General features: G+C 44.8%; 1 protein-coding gene across 6 annotated transcripts in view; it reads left to right on the forward strand.

Annotated features, from left to right (window-relative positions):
* The window catches only part of GYG2 (glycogenin 2), a 58,758-nt gene extending 52,424 nt beyond the window's left edge, over positions 1-6,334 (forward strand). For 2 of the 6 annotated variants that reach the window (XM_009234563.3, XM_024241538.2), the window contains exons 10-11: positions 397-504; positions 4,190-6,334. In XM_009234563.3, coding sequence (XP_009232838.2) covers positions 397-504; positions 4,190-4,351 — 270 coding nt within the window. In that variant the 3' untranslated portion in view covers positions 4,352-6,334. The remainder of the gene's footprint in view (positions 1-396; positions 505-4,189) is intronic. The other 4 variants (XM_009234564.4, XM_063721189.1, XM_024241542.3 and 1 more) reach the window with 2 other exon arrangements.
* Positions 6,335-21,374: the final 15,040 nt, after the last annotated feature.

The following is a 21,374-nucleotide window of genomic DNA, read 5'->3' on the forward strand; positions in this document are numbered from 1 at the left end:
AGGTGTGGTGGCGGGCGCCTGTAGGCCCAGCTACTCCGGAGGCTGAGGCAGGAGAATGGTGTGAACCCGGGAGGTGGAGCTTGCAGTGAGCCGAGATCACGTCACTGCACTCCAGCCTGGGCAACAGAGTGAGACTCCGTCTCAAAAAAAAAAAGTTATAATAAAGATGAGGTCTTGCTATTTTGCCGAGGCTGGTCTCGAACTCCTGGGCTCAGGCAATCCTTCTGCCTTGGCCTCCTAAAATGCTGGGATTACAGGCATGAGCCACCACGCCTGGCCTCAACCCAATAATTTGATTTTATTTTACCCCAGGATAAAGAGTTCTCCGTCATTTAGATTAGGGCTACAGTTCCCTGCAGCCCACTGCAGACTAATGATGGAATGGTTATGTTTTAGCAGCCAGCAAATAAAGTCGAAAGTGTCTCATCCGAGGAAACCTTCGAACCAAGCCAGGAACTCCCTGCTGAGGCTGTCAGGGACCCCAGTCTGCAGGATGCACTGGAGGTGGTATCCAAATTCTTCCCCTTGCCCGAGGCTCCCGGTGGGGGCCATCCACCGTCACTGAGGTCAACTGCATGCACACAACAGCTGTTAATTTTTCAGCCTCATTTAACCAAAAATAAGAATCGGCTTCCCTCTTCCCCTGCCTCTGATTCTTCTGTCTTCTCTCTGGCATTTGCCTGGGGTGATCGGCCGACTCTGTTTTGCCGTCTTCAAGTCTGATCATCACGCTTTTTCTCTCTTTAAAAGCTGTTCTGCAGAAGTGATCAGGAGGGAAGTTGAGGGACTATGGAAATTAATGCATAGCAATCCATTTTCTGAAATGAAGAGATTAAAAGCTGAAAATTCGAGGGAGTGGGGCATGCTAATGTTCGAATCCAAATGGGGCATGCAAATAATTTCTTCTTTCAGGATGAAATGAGAGATGCATGCTTTCTGTTCCTTCCTCTTAGAGATGTTTTCATCTTCAACTACATTCTCTCCATTGATGCATTTAATGAAAGCAATTGCTAACGTTTTCTCTTTCTCTTTAAGCATGATCTAATAACGCCATTTGGTCTTTAAGTAATAATCAATACAGCTCTAGAGCTAGGTTTAGGTCTAGACTGAAAGTTGGTATTGAACGCATATTTAGAATGTGACCTACTGTATCATAAATGTTTTCGTTGGCTAAGTGCCTTCCCTAGACAGTCACCCTTGGAGAAAATGTGAACTTGTTTTTCTCATTCTTACTTGGTTAATGTTCAAATGCAGCATTTTGAACTTAATTTCTAGAGCAAGTTTTCTTATAAACATGTGAATGTATCCCTTCAGCATGTTCCACCCTCGTGGTCATCATTTGAGGCTCTATGAATTGAATCTGTAGTTATTAGTGAGTGACAGGGCATCAGTGTGAGGTTGGGTAGACCTACATTGGACAGCTCAGCCATGTGGTGGGTTTGGGATCCTGGGTGAGTTCATTATTTTTTCTTTTTAAAAATTATTATTATTATTTAGAGACAGGGTCTTCCTGTGTAGCCCAGGCTGGAGTGCAGTGGCATGATCATAGCTAAGCAGTCCTCCTGCCTCAGCCTTCCAAGGAAATGGGACTACAGGCATGGGCCACTGTAACCAGCTGATTTTTTATTTTTATTTTTTGTAGAGTTGGGGTTTCACTATGCTGTCCAGGCTGGTTTCGAATACCTGGCCTCAAGTGATCCTCCTTTTTTGGCCTCTCGAAATGCTGGGATTACAGGCATGAGCCACAGTGCCCAGCCTGAGTTGATTACTTTGCTTCAGTGTTCATGAGGTGGAGACTGGGTTGCCCACCTCACAGAATTGGAAGGAGGGGTATTAAAAAGGAGAGTGGTATAGGGAAAGCCCTAGTTAGTGCTTGGCTCATAAAGATGAGGAAGATTTCGGTCATTGATTTGCTAAACCGGGGCACTTTGACCTTCTTCTCCTGTGTGTCCACACTGTCCTCTAGGGGAACTTTATTTAGTATCTTGTATAATACCCTAATTCATAACATTGGAGCAGCTTGTTGTTTTCTTGGATACTCATCTCTTGTTAGCAGAAATGTCACAATCACTGTGCTGTTTTGTCTTGAAAACTAGTATGGGGTTGGGTGCTGTAGGTCTTGTTAATTCCAGAAACATTTCATTCTCAGGAACTGAATGGATCTAAATGCAAGTGCTCTTAGAGGGGAGAAATGCTGCAGTATCCTGAAGTGGACTTTTTAATTTATTTGTTAACTCTTGCTATCACCTTAATCGATAGGATGGCTGTCTTTAAATAAAATATAATATATGGGAATGAGTGTAGAAGGCAGAATCTTACATGTAAAAACCTTCTAAAAACACTGGCAAGTAATTGGAGAAGAAAGTAGTATATGCCCATGGCGTAAAAACTCAAATTTATCTTTCTATATATCTATCTCTGTACATGTCATGTATCTATCTATCTACCTCTTATCGATTTTCTTTTTTTTTTTTTTGACAGAGTCTCACTCTGTCGCCCAGTCTGGAGTGCAGTGGCGTGATCTCGGCTCACTGCAACCTCCGCCTCCCAGGTTCAAGTGATTCTCCTGACTCAGCCTCCCGGGTAGCTGGGACTACAGTCGCCCACGACCAAGCCTGGCTAATTTTTGTATTTTTAGTAGAGATGGGGTTTCACCATGTTGGCCGGGCTGGTCTCGAACTCCTGACCTCAAGTGATCCACCTGCCTCGGCCTCTCAAAGTGGGATTACAGGCATAAACCACCACACCCAGCTATCTATTTTCTATCATCTATCTCATCTATATATCCATTCATCCTCACATCTAGATAATAGATACATAGATATAGAAGAGACAAAACCTAGGTAGTAGATAGATAAAGATGATAGATAAATGAATGATAGAGTGATAGATGATAGATAGGTAGACAGGTAGATATTTTAGATAAATAGATAAATGATAGAGTGATAGAATGGATAGATGGGTGGATGGATAAATGGATAGATAGATTGATAGAAAGTAGATAGGTAGATAGAGATCATAGATAAATAGGTAGATGATGGAGTGATAGATGACAGATGATTTATTGATAAATAGAATGGATGGACGGATGGATGGATGGATGAGTGGATAGATAGAACATAGGTAGATAGATGAGATAGATGATAGATAATAGATGGTTGGTAGATGAGATAGATGATAAATACATAGATAGATAGATGTGTGTGTGTCTGTTATTGTTACCATCTTTAAATTTTTAAAAGTCTCTTTCTAGTTCTTGGTAAGAAGTGTTTAAAGCAAATGTATTTATTCTTTTTGTTGACTCATCTGAATGCCAAACAAAAGTAAGTGTGTGTGTGTGTTGTTACACACTTGCATATTCATCTATTTTTTCATATGTCCCTTAAGAAGGCAGAAACTCTGCCATTGAAAAAACTATCTGAATTATTATTTAAATTCCTTTGCCAAGCAGTCCAAATTCTTACAGGCTTTATTTACATGAGGTGAGTTTTTTTTCATTTAACATAGTTTGGTTATTCACTGTCATACAAAACAGAAGTTTTGGTGGGTGAGAGTATTAAATTAGTAGTGTGTGTGTGCACATGTGCATGTGTGCATGTGTGTGTTTAAAATGGTTTAGTGGCTAGAAATGAAAACAATTCTTCAGAAAAAGAGAACATATACAATTACATTTTATAAAATTTCAAAAAACTTAAGCAAAAAAAATTATCTTCTAAGCATATTATACTAAATCTAGTGTGTATTTAGCTCAAAAGAAAAGTGCTGCTGGGTGTGGAGGCTCACACCTGCAATCCCAGCTCACTGGGAGGCCAAGGCAAGAGGATTGCTTGAGCCCAGGAATTCAAGACCACCCTGGGCAACATAATGAGACCCCATCTGTGCAAAAAATACAAAAATTAGCTGGGCATGGTGGTGTGCACTGTAGTCCCAGCTACTGAGGAGGCAGAGGTGGGAGGATCTCTTGAGCCCAGGAGGTCAAGGCTGCAGTGAGCTATGACTACACCACTGCACTCCAGCCTGGACGACAGAGACCCTGTCTCATTAAAAACAAAGTGCTGGTGATTCGCAATCTCTTTTTGAGAACTGAGATGCATCTTTCTGCAGGACCCTACACTGGATGGGTTTTAGCAGTCTTTCCCTTGATAATGGACAGCTGCAAAAACCATCTCCCACTGACTGTCTTCCCTAGGTCGACCTGGCCGTCTCTGTTTCCCAGATCTCCATCGAAGAGAAGATGAAGGAATTGAGCCCCGAGGAGGAGAGGAGGAAGTGGGAGGAAGGCCGTATCGACTACATGGGGAAGGACGCGTTTGCTCGCATCCAGGAGAAGCTGGACCGGTTCCTGCAGTAATCTGGCAGCTGGTGGGCGTTGTGTGTAGTTAGACAATGTCCTGTTGGGTGATCCTGTTGTGTGGAGATCTCCTCTGGTCCTTTCAAAGGGAAACGCTGTTGAACCTTGTGCCTCTATTTATGCTTAATCCATTTGAGTGCCTCATACAAAAAACGTAGAATATAGAAATCCACCTTAAAGCCCCTCGCCCCAACCCCTCCACCAATGCCTTCTGGGCTTTCTTCAGAGGTCAGGTCTACCCTTGAACCTGTCAGCAAAAGCGAGCAGTAATAACATTCTAGTAGACCCTTGATGGTGGTCTCTGCTCTTGCCCGAAGGACCTCTGAAGTACGCTGGAGCTGTGTTGTACAGGTGCTATGAGACCTACCCTATTTAGAATTAAACCTCACTGCAAATTTCCTCCCATCACTAAGCTAACAACACTAATATACGTATTTAGCACCTCTGAGGCTTTGCCGTGGAGACCCATTTCTGTAGGGCTAAGGAAACATTTAGACGTGGTGACTGACTTTCATTTGGACTTGGCGAAGCGTATCTGAGAAACACCTCGGCTGTGGTCTCTCTGCTTTAAATCCTAACAGGACTTCCTAGAGCGTTGACAGAAATTCTACTTGTGGACGTTGGGAAGAAAGATTGTAGGTGGCTTGGGGGATGTAGGTGGCTTAGAGGATCTAAACCGATTCACTTCCTGGTTGAGAAGAATCAAGGGCTTGCCCCTAAACGATTTAGAGCAACAACTTGCTCAGGATAACAGGATCTAGAGATGCTCTCTGCTTGACAACAAAAGTCAGGGTGCAGTCGGTCCACCCTTGACTGCTCTTGGCTTGGTCTCTACCCTCACTACCTCAGTTCTCATTAACTTAGTGACTCACTGCCCTCCTCAAAGCCATTTCCACTCAGCTCTTTCCAGAGAATTCTCAGTTTTATGAGACGGGAAACTTTATTTCACGAGAAAGCCTCATTGTCAGAAGTATCTTCATTCAATGGGCACAATATGCTGTGTATCTCACCAGGTGGCTGTCAGGGGCCACCGAGAGTGTCGTTAAAAATGGGCATCGTTGTAATAAAGGAGGAAAGTGCGATTTTGAAATGTGTGGAAGGTTTATTTATCATGCACGTTCCAGGGAAAAGCAGAGAGTAAATTAGAGATGGGATAGGAAGGCCGTGGGAGAACTCGATCCTAGCCTGTGTCAGCTAGATGTGTTTACGTGGAGAGGAGTGGCCACTTTTTAGGTCACCTGAAGCAGTTTAGCCTTTGGATAGAGGAACCTGCCTCAATTTATGGCATTAGTTGTGGCATTTTTGTGTGTGCAAGATGTGGGTGATGGAGGGGCTGTTTCTTTTTCCGTGTGGGTGGTTAATAATCTTCAGTCTCAGAGGGCGATGCTCATAGGATATTTCAGGGGTTAATTTAAAATAGCCATATGGATACAGTCTCAGGTGAGTCAGGGTTGGATGGTCATCGGCTTTCAGAGGGAGACCACGGGAATGTTCAGGGAAAAATTGTCAGCTTCTCTGAGGACCAGAATTCATGTTCACGGGCAGTGATGACTTGGCTTATGGAGTGAGTCCAGTCTGGAATTCCGGCGTGCATTCTAGCCTGTATCATCTCATTTGGACAAATGCTGGCACGTTTAAATTAAAATGTTGAAAAACAGCCATGTGGTCTCCTTCCAGTGTGTGTTTGCCTATTTCCTGCGATATCAGGGTTATATTTTATATTAAACCAAGGGTAGGGCCTTTCTATTTTATTTTTGGCCTTTTCTATTGTATTTTGTTTTTAAAATAGTAAGCATCGGGCTGGGCGTGGTGGCTCACTCCTGTAACGCCAGCACTTTGGGAGGCTGAAACAGGTGGATCACGTGAGGCCGGGAGTTCAAGACCAGCCTGGGCAACATGGTGAGACCCCGTCTCTACCAAAAACACAAAAATATTAGCCGGGCATGGTGGCACACGTCTGCAATCCCAGCTACTGGGGAGTCTGAGGCACAAGAGTTGCTGGAGCCGGGGAGGCAGAGGTTGCAGAGAGCTGAGATCACACCACCATACTCCAGCCAGGGCGACAGAGTGAGAATCTGTCTCAAAAAAAAAAAATAAATAAAATACAAGAAGAATAAGCATTATTTGAGCTGGAATTGCAAGGTAAAATTTTAAAAGTAAACAATAAACATACTTTATTTTATTTTTGATTTAAAATGTTTTTTAACTGTCATGTAATAATTGTACATATTTATGGGGCACGTAGTAAAGTTGCAATACACGTAATGTCTACTGATCAGGTCATGGGAATTAGCATATCCATCATCTCCAACCTGTACCATTTTTTGTGTTGGGAACATTCACTATTCTCCTTCTATATATATATATATTTGAAACTATATAATATATGATTTTGAGCTGTAGTCATCCTACAGTGCTATATACCAGCGGTCCCCAACCATTTTGGCACCAGGGACCAGTTTCATGGAAGACAATTTTTCCAGAAACCAGGCTGGGGGGATGGTTTTGGGATGATTCAGGTGCATGACACTTATTGTGCACTTTATTTCTGTTATGATTACATTGCAACATGCAATGAAATAATTATACAACTCAGCATCATGTAGAATCAGTGGGAGCCCTGAGCTTGTTTTCCTGCAACTGGACAGTCCCATCCAGAGGTGATAGGAGACAGATCATCAGGCATTAGATTCTCATAAGGAGCACGCAACCTAGATCCCTCACATGCACAGTTCACGGTAAGGTTTGCACAGCTATGAGAATCTAATGCCGCCACCGATCTGTCGGGAGGCAGAAGAGCTCAGGTGGTAATGGGAGCAATGGGGAGCGGCTATCAATACAGATGAAGCTTTGCTCACTCGCCCGCTACTCACCTCCTGCTGTGCGGCCCAGTTCCTAACAGGCCATGGACCAGCACTGGACTGCAGCCCAGGGGTTGGGGACCCCTGCTATAGAACACTAGAACTAGCTTAAAAAAAACCCCAAAAACTGGATCTCATAGAAGTAAGAACTAGAACAGAGGATACCAGAGGTCAGGAGGGGTAGGGAGAAGGGGTGATGGGGAGAGATTTGTTAAAGGGTACAAAATTACAGCTAGATAGGAGGAGTCAGTTCCAACAATAAATTTAAATTATCAGATGCATTTTTCAGAATTGCTGGTCACAGTAAAATGCATAGAACTGTTTACTTCTAACCCTTTGCAATCTCACAGGATCTCTTTAGGAAAGGTACCCATTTTCTGAACTTTGCTTTGTCAATTTCATTCATTCATTCATTTGTCATATGCTTATTGAGTGCTCTCTTTATACCCAGCTCTGTGACATGGGACAAATCAATACACCATAAGTTTGGGAATATACACTTTTTTCCACGAGAAACCCTCATTGTCAGAAGTATCTTCATTCAATGGGCACAATATGCTGTGTATCTCACTGGGTGGCTGTCAGGGGCCACCGAGAGTGTCGTTAAAAATGGGCATGTTGATTGATGTCTCATGTCTCCCTAGAATATATAAAACCAAACTGTGCTCTGGCCACCTTGGACACATGTCACCAGGACCTCCCGAGGCTGTGTCAGGGGTGTGTGTCCTCAACCTTGGCAAAAGAAACTTTCTAAACTGAAACCTGTCTCAGATTTTCAGGGTTCACAGGTACAGTGCTCAGCACGTGGGTGGGGGGTTCATGCATACCCAATACCTCACTACTACAGAATATACCCTAGTGACAAACTGGCACGTGTACCCCTTAGACCTAACATAAAAGTTGAAATTATTTAAACAAAATAAATAAATATTATGAGATTATTATCTGGTGGCAAGTGGAAATGATGTGGGAAGGAAAGGATTTCTAGATCTGTTGACTTGGCAGGGTGGATTGATGCCTATAGATCCACAGGAACAAGTTATAGTACTTTCGTTCCTCAAAGCCACTTGGTCAAATCCTGCCGAAACCTTTGGCTGATACTTGGAAGCACGAAACAGGTCCTAGTGTTAAAGCGTTTTGGGGTGGAACTGTAGTTTGAAGCAGTGAGGTGTCTCTTTCTGACCACCACCCTTGTATTAGGAAAAGCAGAGCAATTCTTTCTGGTTTCATAGGCCTCTGCTCTTTAGCGTACAGTACCATTTTAAAAATTATTTATTTATGTATCTTTGGCCGATTACAGTGACTCACACTTGTACCTGGTACTTTGGGAGGCCAAGGCGGGCAGATCGCCTGAGGTCAGGAGTTCAAGACCAGCCTGGTCAACATGGTGAAACCCCGTCTCTACCAAAAATACAAAGATTAGGCATGGTAGTGCATGCCTGTAATCCCAGCTACTCAGGAGGCTGAGGCAGGAGAATTGCTTGAACCCAGGAGGTGGAGGTTGCAGTGAGCTGAGATCACACCACTGCACTCCAGCCTAGACAACAGAGTGAGACTCTGTCTCAAAAAAAAGAAAGAAAAATAAAATAATTAAATAATCTATTTTAATTATTTTATTTTATTTTATTTTTATTTTTTTGACATGGAGTCTCACTCTGTTGTCCAAGCTGGACTGCAGTGGCCTGATCACCGCTTCCTGCAGCCTCCAACTCCAGGGCTCAAGTGATCCTCCCACCTCAGCTTCTCAAGTAGCTGGGATTACAGGCATGTGCCACCACACCCAGCTAATTTTTTAAACTTTGTAGAGGCAGGGTCTCATAGGAGTCTCACTGTGTGGCCCAGGCTGGTCTCCAACTCCTGGCCTCAAGCAGTCCTCCTGCTTTGACCTCCCAAAGTACTGAGGATTACAGGCATGAACCACTGTGCCTGGCCCCCATTTTTTTTAATAGATCAAAGGAGTTGCATAGGTTTACAAACTTGATGTCTTCTATCCCTGCTCTATCCATCATCCTAAGGAACAAAATGAAGTTTTTATTGGCCCAGACAATATCTGTTGGAAGCACATTTGTGCAAATCCAGCTATACCTAGTATATGACATATACTGTGCAAGAATATACTTTACACGGGATTGTAGCATGCCTTGAGGATGCTTGTCTGGATTCCATTGCATAGTTGCTAAATGCTGATGCTCTGTGAGTCTGTCATTATTGCAGCATTCATGGCCCAACACTCAGCTGCACAAAAGAGCTTTTCTGTTCCTCTTTCCCTCCCTAGCACACTCCTCTTATCACTACTGTGTTTTGATTGTTCAACATGTAAAACAGTCCAATTTATTATTTTTTTAATGTTTAAATGGTTCCTTTTTTTTTTTTTTTTAATGACACAGGGTCTTACTCTGTTGCCCAGGCTGGGGTGCAGTGGCATGATCATACAGCTCACTGCTGTCTCAACCTCCTGGGTTCAAGTGATCCTCCCATCTCAGCCTCCCAGGTGGCTGGGACTACAGGCAAGAGCCACCATGTCTGCCTCAAATTGTACCAGATTTACCAGTGGGACTCTCTTTAGATGGATTCTTAAGTCTATGAACTGATCCCATTAGTCTTTTTTTATTTTTATTTTTATTTATTTTTGTTTGAGACAGAGTCTCACTCTGTCACCCAGGCTGGAGTGCAGTGGCACGATCTCAGCTCACTGCAACCTCCACCTCCCAGGTTCAAGTGATTCTCCTGCCTCAGCCTCCCGAGTAGCTGGGATTATAGGCACGTGCTACCACGCCTGGCTAATTTTTGTATTTTTAGTAGAGACGGGGTTTCACCATGTTGGTCAGGCTGGTCTCAAACTCCTGGCCTCAAGTGATCTGCCTGCCTTGGCCTCCCAGAGTGCTGGGATTCCAGGCGTGAGCCACCGCACCTGGCCCCCGTTAGTCTTTGATTACATCCTTGCTTCCTGGCAAAATGAGATTCTCCAGAACCATCATAGATTTTCTCCCCTCACACCTGGGGCCAGACATTTCTCCAAGGTCTTATTTTTAAGAACAAGCCAATTTTGATGTTCTAAATTGACTTCACACCTCCTCAGGGAAACGCAGCCAGTAGTTTAAAAACATCTTTGTAACAAATGAACGCTAAGCCCCACATCTTCTCTCCTTATCTATAAAATAGGGATTACAATACCACATACTCATCAGAATTTTCTAAGGATAAAACGAGACAATGAACATAAAGCTCTTAGCACAGTCTGTGGGAACAATTAAGCATGAAAGCATGAGCTGCTGCTCTCATTGTCAACATCTGATTGAAATCTTGTTGTTGAGACAGAGTCTTACTGTGTTGCTTAGGCTGGAGTGCAGTGGCACCATCAGCGCTCACAGCAGTCTTGACCTCCCAGGCTCAAGTCATCCTCTTGCCTCAGCCCCCCTAGTACCTGGGATGACAGACTTGCACCACCATGCGCAACTAATTTTTTTTTTTTTTTCAGTAGAGACAGATTTCGCCGTGTTGCCCAGGCCGGTCTCGAACTGGACTCAAGCGATCTGCCCACCTCTACCTCCCAAAGTGCTGGGATTACAGGTGTGAGCCACCGTCCCTGGCCTTATTGAGATCTTTAGAGATACTGCCAATAACTTGGGTTTTAAAAATTATATTGCTTGAGCCCGGGAGGTGGAGGCTGCAGTGAGCCAAGATCACGCCACTGCACTCCAGCTTGGGTGATACAGCGAGACTATGTCTCAAAAAAAGAAGAAGAAGAAGAAGAAAAAAATTACCATTAAGATAAAAAATGTTTATGACTGTGTATGATAATGTTTACAAATTTAGCCAGCCTACGCAACATAGCAAGACCCTGTCTCTACAACAACAACAAAAATAATTAGCCGGGTATGGTGGTATGTGCCTGTAGTCCCAGCTACTCGGGTGGCTGAGGTGGGAGGATCACTTGTGCCCAGGAGTTTGAGAACACCCTGGGCAACATAGAAAGACCCCAGCTCCATAAAAATACATAAATATAGCCAGGCATGGTGGTGCATGCCCGTAGTCCCAGCTACCTGGGAGGCTGAGGTGGGGGGTTAGCTTGAGCCCGGGAAGTCAAGGCTGCAGCAAGCCATGATCGCACCACATACTGTCCAGCCTGGGCAACAGAGCAAGACCCTGTCTCAAAAAGAAAAAGACTTAGAAATATTAGTAAACATGGTAGACACCTGTTCATTAATTCTGCTTGAACAAGTAGTCAAGGAAAAGAAGTGACTTGAATAGAGCTAAGGGCTTTTATTCAGCAGATCCTCACCAGACAGCTCCTGTGCACAGATAATTGATTCACTGTGGCACAGCAGGATCTGAGTTTTGTAAGATGAGGAGAAGAGAGGGGTACATGTTTTTGAGGACTGGCCCAAGTTTCACTTTTCTGGCCAGGCGCAGTGGTTCTCGCTGGTAATCCCAGCACTTTGAAAGGCCGAGACGGGTGGATCACTTCAGGTCAGGAGTTTGAGACCAACCTGACAACATGGCAAAACCCCATCTCTACTAAAAATATGGAACCTAGCCAGGCGTGGTGGTGCGCTCCTGTAATCCCAGCTATTTAGGAGGCTGAGGCAGGAGAATCGCTTGAACCTTGGAGGCTTGAACGTTGGAACCTTGAGCCGAGATTGTGCCACTGCACTCCAGCCTGTGCAACAGAGCAAGACTCTGTTTAAAAAAAAAAAACAAAACAGAAAACAAATTACGCTTTTCTTCATCTTCAGCCGTTGCAAAACCTGGCATCGTGTCCATTGGAGACTGTTGTTGCTGTGGTTTAAATGCCTCTTTCTTGGTATTATGGGTGCAATCCCTTTTCAGCAACTCTCAGGACAGTTTATTTTGCAAGGCTTTGCAATATGTCAAGGTTCAGGGGAAAGTGGGGGTAACAAAAAGGAGAGGAGAAAAGAGAAAAATATAGGAAAAGGAGGCAAGAGTTGAAGCAACATAAACTGGGGTCTGTCTCTGTTTTATTGTAGTGCAAACACAAAACATTAAATTTATTATCTTAACCATTTTCAAGAGTACAGTTCAGGCCAGCTGTGGTGGCTCATGCCTGTAATCTCAGCACTTTGGGAGGCCACGGTGAGTGGATCTCGAGCTCAGGAGATGGAGATGAGCCTGTGCAACAGGACGAAACCTCGTCTCTACAAAAAAATACAAAAATTAAAAAAAGAAAAGGGGGGGAGTAGAGTTAAGAGTTCAGTAAAGTCTAATCACATTGCTGTGCATGGGTCTCCAAAACTTTTTCATCTTGCAAAACTGAAACTCTGCCTGATAGCAGTGGGGAGATCTGAGTTACCCTGAGTTACCAGTGGCGAATCTGTAGGGGTCTGCCACAATTTCAATACTTGCCTCCTCTGAAGAAAGAATTTGACTGAGGGCGTAAGGCAGAAAAAGAGACCGAGGCAAGTTTCAGAGCAGGAGTGGAAGTTTATTTTAAAAAGCCTTAGAACAGGAAGAAAGGAAGGTACTCCTGGAAGAGACGCAAGTACATGCCTGAAGGTGAAAGAGAGCGAGAGCGAGGGAGTTTAACCTTGATCCTGGGAGTTTACACGCTGGCCTCTTTCTTACCCATGATTCTTCCCTTGGGGTGAGCTGCCCACATAAGCCCCGCCCTCCTTACCCTTGGGAAGTGAGCATGTGCAGTGTGTTTAGGGACTGTACGAATGCCGGTCTGAGGCTTTCTTCCTTTTCTGGTGGAGGCTCCCGGAAGGTCATACTTCGCCATTTCATCTCTTTTCCCTGGCATTTGCAGTCAATGAACACTTTAATGTTAATAGCTGTATTACTGGAAAGGAGTCCAGATCCAGACCCCAAGAGAGGGTTCTTGGAGCTCGTGCAAGAAGGAATTCTGAGCGAGTTCACAGAGTAAAGTGAAAGCAAGTTTATTAAGAAAGTAAAGGAATACATGAATGGCTCCTCTATAGACAGAGCAGCCCCGAGGGCTCCTGGTTTCCCATTTTTATGGTTATTTCTTGATGATACACTAAACAAGGGGTATATTATTCTTTCTTTCCCTTTTTAGACCATATAGGGAAACTTCCTGACGTTCCCATGGCATTTGTAAACTGTCACAGCGCTGGTGGGAGTGTAGCAGTGAGGACCACCAGAGGTCACTCTTGTCACCATCTTGGTTTGGCTGGGATCTGGCCGGTTTCTGTACTGCAACCTGTTTTATCACCGAGGGCTTCGTGCCGACCTCCTGTCTCATCCTGTGACTATGAATGCCTCACACGCCTCCTGGGAATGCAGCCCAGCAGGTCTCAGCCTCATGTTACCCAGCCCCTATTCAAGATGGAGTGGCTCTGCTTCCAATATGCCTCTGATAGTGTCACAGGCCATGCTCACTCATGTTTGGCTCAGAATAAATCTCTTCAAATATTTTAGAGTTTTACTCTTTATCGGCAGCATCTTGTCCAGTTCCAATGAGGAGCTCTTGAAAGCTAAAACCAAGAAGTCTTCCCCATGGGAGAAGCACCCCCAAATCTTGTTCTCACCAATCAGGCGCATTGGCAGATCTTCCTTTCCTCCCTGTCCTCCCCTTCTCCCACGAATGCTCTCCAGGGCCTGCTGCACTTCTCACAGTGCCCTAACTCTTGGCTCTGCAGGAAAATGACTTTACAGGAATTTCTCCTTGTAAGGATTTTATAACCCAATGGATGGACCCTGATGGGAGAAAACCCATGGGTGAAAAATTAAAATGGCAAAACGTTACTGGAAACTGGTCCCTATCTAGATCCCAAGAGAGGGTTCTTGTGTTGTACCCAAGCGAGTTAGAAAAACGCCACATTTTGAGATGAATCAAGAGTCCTTTATTAGCCGGCGACCGAGAGACGGCTAATGCTCAAAATTCTCTCGGCCCCGAGGAAGGGGCTTGATTAACTTTTATACCTTGGTTTAGGAAGGGGGGGGGGTCTAGTTAAAACAATTTTACAGAAGTAAAGTAGGCAAAAAGTTAAAAGGATAAATGGTTACAGGAAAGTAAACAGTTCCAGGTGCAGGGGCTTTAAGACTATTACAAGGTGATAGACGCGGGGCTTTGGGCGTTACTAATCAGACGAATTCCTGGGAGCTGAGGATACAGCTTGCCACAGTATCTTATCCGTTAATTGCATTCTTGGATGTGCTGGGAGTCAGCTTGCACGAGTTAAGTCCTTGAGGAAGGGGCTGCCAGTGAAAGAGCCAAGATGGAGTCAGTCTGGCTCTCTTAGCTAAGGGAGAGTCAATTCAGGTGGAAACAAGGCTAGGTGATTAAAGGAAAAGGGAGAGTCTAAAAACAGAGTTAGTAAAAACCAGGTTGGGTATTACATTCCCCACTTGTGTTTTTGGGGAATCAAATCGTTGATTCCTCAGTTATAACAAGCGGGTTATATTGAGTCTTAAGGTACATAAGTTTGACAGAAGCTATGCATTGTTTTATAAAATTAAGAAACCAATTTAATATATAAGGCCCCAAAATTAAACTTAATAGTATGATGAGGAGAGGTCCAGCTAACCCAGTGATTAAAGTAGTTAGCCAGGGGTTCTAGTTGAACATGTTCTGATACCAGGGGATATTATTTTTCTTGTTCCTGTTGGTGCCTATCTAGATTTTCTTGAACTTTTGGAGTGTATCTTTTATGACTAAGAATGGTGGAGGAACAGTTAAATCAACTCTGTCAGAGGGTTTCTGGAACATAGGGTCATCTAGAGCAGTTAAAGGCCCGATTGGCTTGGGTGGGCTCCATGAGACCAGGATTTTTTTTTTTTTTTTTTTTGGATGGTGAACATAGTCCCAACATCAAATCCTGGGATATAAAATCTTAATCTCCATGACATGCCATAATATTATTGAGTTGAATTAGGGTCATGGACAGTTATGGTAAGAGGATTACAATTTTTTCTAGTACATAATTTAGGACGAGAAGCACGAGTTATGGAATGAAGATCTGGTTGATCCCCCAGAGTAGGTGGCTAAAGTTACACATGTCCAATCAGGGCAGAAAAACTGATAAGTATCTCGACAGCTAACATCAGGGTGATTTCCAGGACAGAGGTAAAAGTCAACATTTTGGTGTCCTTTTTCTGCACCTTTGGAGTTTCCACATCCAGTTTGGCTCCCAGAGTATCCAAATCCTGCTGCAAGGTCGACACTTTCTGCTCCTATGACCGGTAAGTTGTGTTGTTCTTCATGGGTGCGAGCTGGCTCTGGGAACAGTGCACATAAATCGACTGCAAAGGTGACTTCCTTGGAGGTACTGGCCCTCCAAGTGGTGTTGGCGAATACACGTCCTGTTGTGAAAGAGGTGAGGAGGAAGGAGTAGGAAGGCGCAGAGGACATAATAGGCGAAAACAAACAAGAGAAGTAAATAAAAAGAATTAATCTAACAGCTTTACCTGACTTAGGCGCAGTTTTAAGGGGCCTAACCCAGGCTTGGGGACCCATGTTTTTATCTGGGCTTTGTTGGCCCTTTTGATGCGGGAGTGATGAATCCAAGCAGGAATTCCGTCCACCTTCAGAGCTGTTGGCGTCGTGAGGATGACAGTGTGAGGTCCCTTTCAAGCAAAAGTGAGTCCTTTTCTCTGGAATTTTTTAACAAACACCAGGTCACCTGGCTGGAACGAATGGCAGGGCCCCATCTGGTCAGGAACTGGGTTGGGATGGGCTTCTCGAACAAGTGGCAGAATGATATCTTGTACCTGTTGGAGAGACTGTAGGTACTGTAATACATTTGCTTGCAATATTTCTGCCAAATGGACATCTCTTAGCTTAGGCAAGATAGGCGGCGCCCGTCCATACATGATTTCAAAAGGTGAGAACCTAGCCTGATAAGGGGTGCACCTTACTCTAAGTAGGGCTAAAGGAAGGAGACTTGCCCAATTTTCACCGGTTTCTAAAATTAATTTTGTAAGTGTTTTTTTAGGGTGCGGTTCATGCGTTCTACCTGCCCAGAGCTCTGGGGTCGACAGGCACAATGGAGCTTCCACTGAATGTTTAACGTCTTACTAACCGACTGAGCTATGGACGAGGTGAAGGCAGGTCCATTATCAGACCCTACAGCAGCAGGCAGCCCATATCGAGGGATGATTTCATTGAGTAAGAACTTAACTACCGTATTGGCAGTTTCGTTTTGGGTAGCAAATGCTTCAGTCCATCTGGAGAAGGTGTCTACTAGTACTAGAAGGTATTTGTACCCAGCCCGGTGCAGTTTTACTTCTGTGAAGTCAATTTCCCACTTTTCTTTTGGCGAGTATTTTTCAGAGATGGTGGCCTGGGCTGGGTTTAGGACATTGCTTGGCATTTACCTGGGCGCAGGTTGTGCACCGGAGAGCTGCTTGATCTGTTAGGCTTTGAAGACGGGGGATTCTTCTGTTTTTGATAGCGTTTCCTGCTGAGGTGAGTAGCCCGCGCTCCTGGTAGATGGCTCCATGTACATGCACAGTAGCAAAGGCGTACCTGCTGTCAGTGTAAACGTTAATACGTTTATGCTTACCCCATCGGAGAGCTTGGGTGAGGGCGATCAATTCAGCTTTCTGTGCTGAGGTATTCGCTGGTAAAGCCTGAGCCCACAACACATCTGTCTCTGTGGTAACACCTGCACCGGCCTTTCGTACTCCCTGCTCGAGGAAACTGCTGCCGTCTGTGAACATGGTAGCGTCCGCCTTTTCCAGGGGCACATCCTGAAGATCTGGCCGGCCAGTTTCAGTAGTTTTAAACAGTTCCTGACAGTAATGGGCAGGAATATTGGAATCTGGATCTGGGAGTAGGGTGGCAGGATTTAAACACCTCGTGGGGGAGAAAGTCAAACGAGGCTGATCCAACAGTAAACTCTGATATTGTAAGATGTGAGCATTTGACATCCATTTACCAGAAGCACTTCGTAGTAAAGTCTCTACAGCATGAGGAGCCATAAGGGTTGAATTCTGGCCCAGAGTTAACTTATTACTCTCTTGGACTAGGCTTGCTGTAGCCGCTATGGCTCGCAGGCAACTTGGCCATCCAGAGGCCGCAGGATTCAGCCTCTTAGATAAATAAGCCACTGGGCGTCTCCAAGGTCCTAAAGTCTGAGTAAGCCCCCCCTTAGCAACTCCCTGGCTCTCATGGACAAACAGGTGAAACGGCTTTGAGCTATTTGGGAGGGCTAAAGCAGAGGCTTCAGTTAAAGCCTTTTTCAGATTTTGAAAAGCCTGTCCTTTGGTGTCTGTCCAAATCAGTGGGCCGCTACCTCTTGTAGCAGTATTCAAGGGCTTTGTAATTTCCTCAAATCCCAATATCCAGAGGTGACAGTATCTCACGGCCCCGTCAATCATCAGGCTCCTGCATTGTGGGCAGGGTGAGGACCTTTTTCTTTTCTGATTTTTCTTGTGGCAGTAGTGGGCATTCCTTTTTCCAGTGCCCAGTCTGCTTGCAATAAGCACATTGGTCTTTTTCTAGAGGGGCCTGTTCACCTTCTTTACCTTTCTGGCGGGAACCCGAGGTTCCTTGGCCATTTTTCTGGAATGGGGGCCTTTCCTTTTTGCCCTCTTGGATAGCCGTCACCAAGATTTCTGCTTGTCTTTTATATGCTTTGTCAGTGGCTTTTTCAGCTGCCTGTGTTGCTTGTTTCTGTTTTTCCTCTTTCCTGGAGATTTTCCAGGAAACCTGAACAAGAGAAAGATGAGAGATAGAAAAAGAGAGAGAGAGAGAGAGCGACCGGTCTGCCAGAAACCAAGGCTCAGCTCTCCAGCATCCTGGGTCTTGAGCTGAGTCAAGGGAGGGTCCTCGTCAGGACCACTTCCCACCCAAACCAAGACACAAAGGCGCCTACCAGAAAACCAAGGCTCAACCCACTAGCATCCTAGAGTAACGGGCTGAGTCAAAAGAGGGACGCCCTTGTTGGGGCCGCTTCCCTCTTACCAGAAACGAAGTCAAATCTGACCTACCTGACCCCGGGGTCAGAAGCTGAGGACTCAGATGTTGAGTTTTAGGGCACTCACATGGTAGTCGATCCGCTCTCCTCCGGAAGACGGTCACCCTTCGGGAACCTGAAAATTCTTTTTTTCAGGTGGCACCCCCCCCTACAAGCCAGCCGTCCTTCCGGGGGAGCCTGGAGCGAGACCGGCTCTCGCCCAGTGGCGTTAAAATTCTCGCTGGGGCCTCCAAATGTTGTACCCGAGCGAGTTAGATAAACGCCACACTTTGAGACAAATTAAGAGTCCTTTATTAGCCGGCGACCGAGAGACAGCTAACACTCAAAATTCTCTCAGCCCCGAGGAAGGGGCTTGATTAACTTTTATATCTTGGTTTAGGAAGCTGGGGGGGGCGTCTAGTTAAAACAATTTTACAGAAGTAAAGTAGGCAAAAAGTTAAAAGGATAAATGGTTACAGGAAAGTAAACAGTTCCAGGTGCAGGGGCTTTAAGACTATTACAAGGTGATAGACGCGGGGCTTTGGGCGTTATCAATCAGACGAATTCCTGGGAACTGCAGATACAGCTTGCCACAGTATCTTATCCGTTAATTGCATTCTTGGATGTGCTGGGAGTCAGCTTGCACAAGTTAAGTCCTTGAGGAAGGGGCTGCCAGTGAAAGAGCCAAGATGGAGTCTGTCTGGCTCTCTTAGCTAAGGGAGAGTCAATTCAGGTGGAAACAAGGCTAGGTGATTAAAGGAAAAGGGAGAGTCTAAAAACAGAGTTAGTAAAAACCAGGTTGGGCATTACACTTGGATCTTGCGGCAAGAAAGAATTCGGGGAGAATCCATAAAGTAAAGTGAAAGCAAGTTTATCAAGAAAGTAGAGGAATAAAAGCTGGCCACTCCATAGACAGAGCAGCAGCATGGGCTGTTGGTTGCCTTTTTTTAATAGTTATTTCTTGATTATATGCTAAACAGGGGTTGGATTATTCTTGAGTTTTCTGGGAAAGGGGTGGCCAATTCCCAGAACTGAGGGTTCTTCCCCTTTTAGACCATATAGGGTAATCTCCTGACATTGCCATGACATTTGTAAACTGTCATGGCGCTGGTGGGAGTGTCTCTTAGTATTCTATGCTTTATAATTAGCATATAATGAGCTGTGAGGAAAGCCAGAGGTCACATTTGTCACCTCTTGGTTTGGTGGGTTCTGGCCAGGTTCTTTCATGCAAGCTGTTTTATCAGTAAGGTCTTTATGACCTGTATCTTGAGCTGACCTCCTATCTCATCCTGCAACTTAGAATGCCACACCTCCTGGGAATGCAGCTCAGCAGGTCTCAGCCTCATTTTACCTAGGCCCTATTCAAGATGGAGTGGCTCTCATTCAAAAGCCTCTGACAGCAAGACTGAAATAGCTTCAGTAGGGCTCATCCAGCTCATGGGCTATTTTGAACCTCTCTTTTCTTCCTTCATTACTGCCTTCTACCCCAGTTTGGGTCATGTGACTTGATGACTTGGCCTCTGTCCAAGAACACTGAGACATCTTATTTGTCATTTTGTACACTGGTCAGTGATCTTGCATTGAAGTGGATTTCTTCTCTCAGAGGGGAGTCCATTGGGGATGAAGCGAAGGGTCAAAGGCCAGCCAGAATTCATAGGATAGAGTCGGCAGAGAGCCTGGAAAGCAGGAATCTTGTTGGTGACTGGCAGAGAGGCCAGTCCAGGCATTCTGCCTTTTAGGAGGTTGTGTAGAGCCTCGTAGAAGACAATGGCAGCTGTTTGGGCATTCTTTGGCAGTGTTGTGGATTTGGCTGTTGCTATGGTCTCAATGCTTGCCTTGAACATTGTGTGCCTTGAACATTCATGTGTTGAAACTTAATCCCCAAGACAATAGTATTAGGAGATGGTGCTTTTAGGAAACAATTAAGGGTCTAGACTCATCAATGGGATAAGTGTCCTTATAAAAGGGAACCCCAGGCCAGGCACAGCAGGTGGCTCACACCTGTAATCCCAGCACTTTGGGAGGCCAAGGCAGCTGGATCACCTGAGGTCAGGAGTTCGAGACCAGCCTGGCCAACATATGGTGAAACCACATCTCTACAAAAAATACAAAAACAGGCATGGTAGCACACGCCTGTAATCCCAGTTACTTGGGAGGCTGAGGCAGGAGAATCGCTTGAATCCAGGAGGCGAAGGTTGCAGTGAACTGAGATTGTGCCACTGCACTCCAGCTTAGGTGACAGACAGAGCAAGACTCCGCCTCAAAATATAAAATTAAATTAAATTAAAAATAAAATAAAATAAAATAATGAATAAAATAAAATTAAAAAGGTGAGCCATTGTGATGGATGGAAATCATGTAAACCTGGACCAATTCAGGCAAAGATGTTGATGGGACATCACGGGTAATAGCCATTCCTCAGAGACCGCCTGCCAAATTGCTCCCCAGCTGTCTTAGTCAATTTAAGCTGCCATAAGAAAACTGCACAGACTACACGGCTTACCCCAACCAGCATTTGTGGCTCACAGCTCTGGAGGCTGAAGTCCAATGTCAAGGAATGGCAGATTCAGTGTCTTCTGAGGACCCACCTCTGTTGCCTGGTCCAGGCTAAACTGTAACCATAATAGGTTCGTTGCATGCAGAATGTCTATACCCCAACTCTCAGGGCTGCAGAAGAGAAAGAGGTCATATGGTCACCAAATGAGGACACGGAAGGAAACCTTAAATCACTTGGGGTCAGGAGTTCGAAACAAGCCTGGCCAACATGGCAAAACCCCGTCTTTACTAAAAATATAAAAAATTAGCCAGGCATGGTGGCAGGTGCCTGTAATCCCAGCTACTCAGGAGGCTGAGGCAGGAGAACCGCTTGAACCCGGGAGACGGAGGGTGTAGTGAGCCGAGGTTGTAGTGAGCCAAGGTCACGCCACTGCACTCCAGTCTAGGTGACAGAACAAGACTCTGTCTTAAAAGAGAAAGAAAGAAAGAAAAGAAAGAAAGAAAGAAAGAAAAGAAAGAAAGAAAGAAAGAAAGAAAGAAAGAAAGAAAGAAAGAAAGAGAAAAGAAAGAAAGAAAGAAAAGAAAGAAAGAAAAGAAAATGAAAATGAAAGAGACATACAGAAACATTCCATTGGTTACAGCTCAGCGTTTGCCTTATTTGAACATGGTTAGAACAGTTGGCTCCCTGTGAATGGTTGAAGTATGGCTGCTGGGATTGGTGGAGATGTAGCTATTGTTACAGAAGCATACTCTTAAGTTACGTGATATGGTTTGGATCTGCGTTCT

The sequence above is a fragment of the Pongo abelii genome, chromosome X, assembly GCF_028885655.2.
Source record: "Pongo abelii isolate AG06213 chromosome X, NHGRI_mPonAbe1-v2.0_pri, whole genome shotgun sequence".
NCBI lineage: Eukaryota > Metazoa > Chordata > Mammalia > Primates > Hominidae > Pongo > Pongo abelii.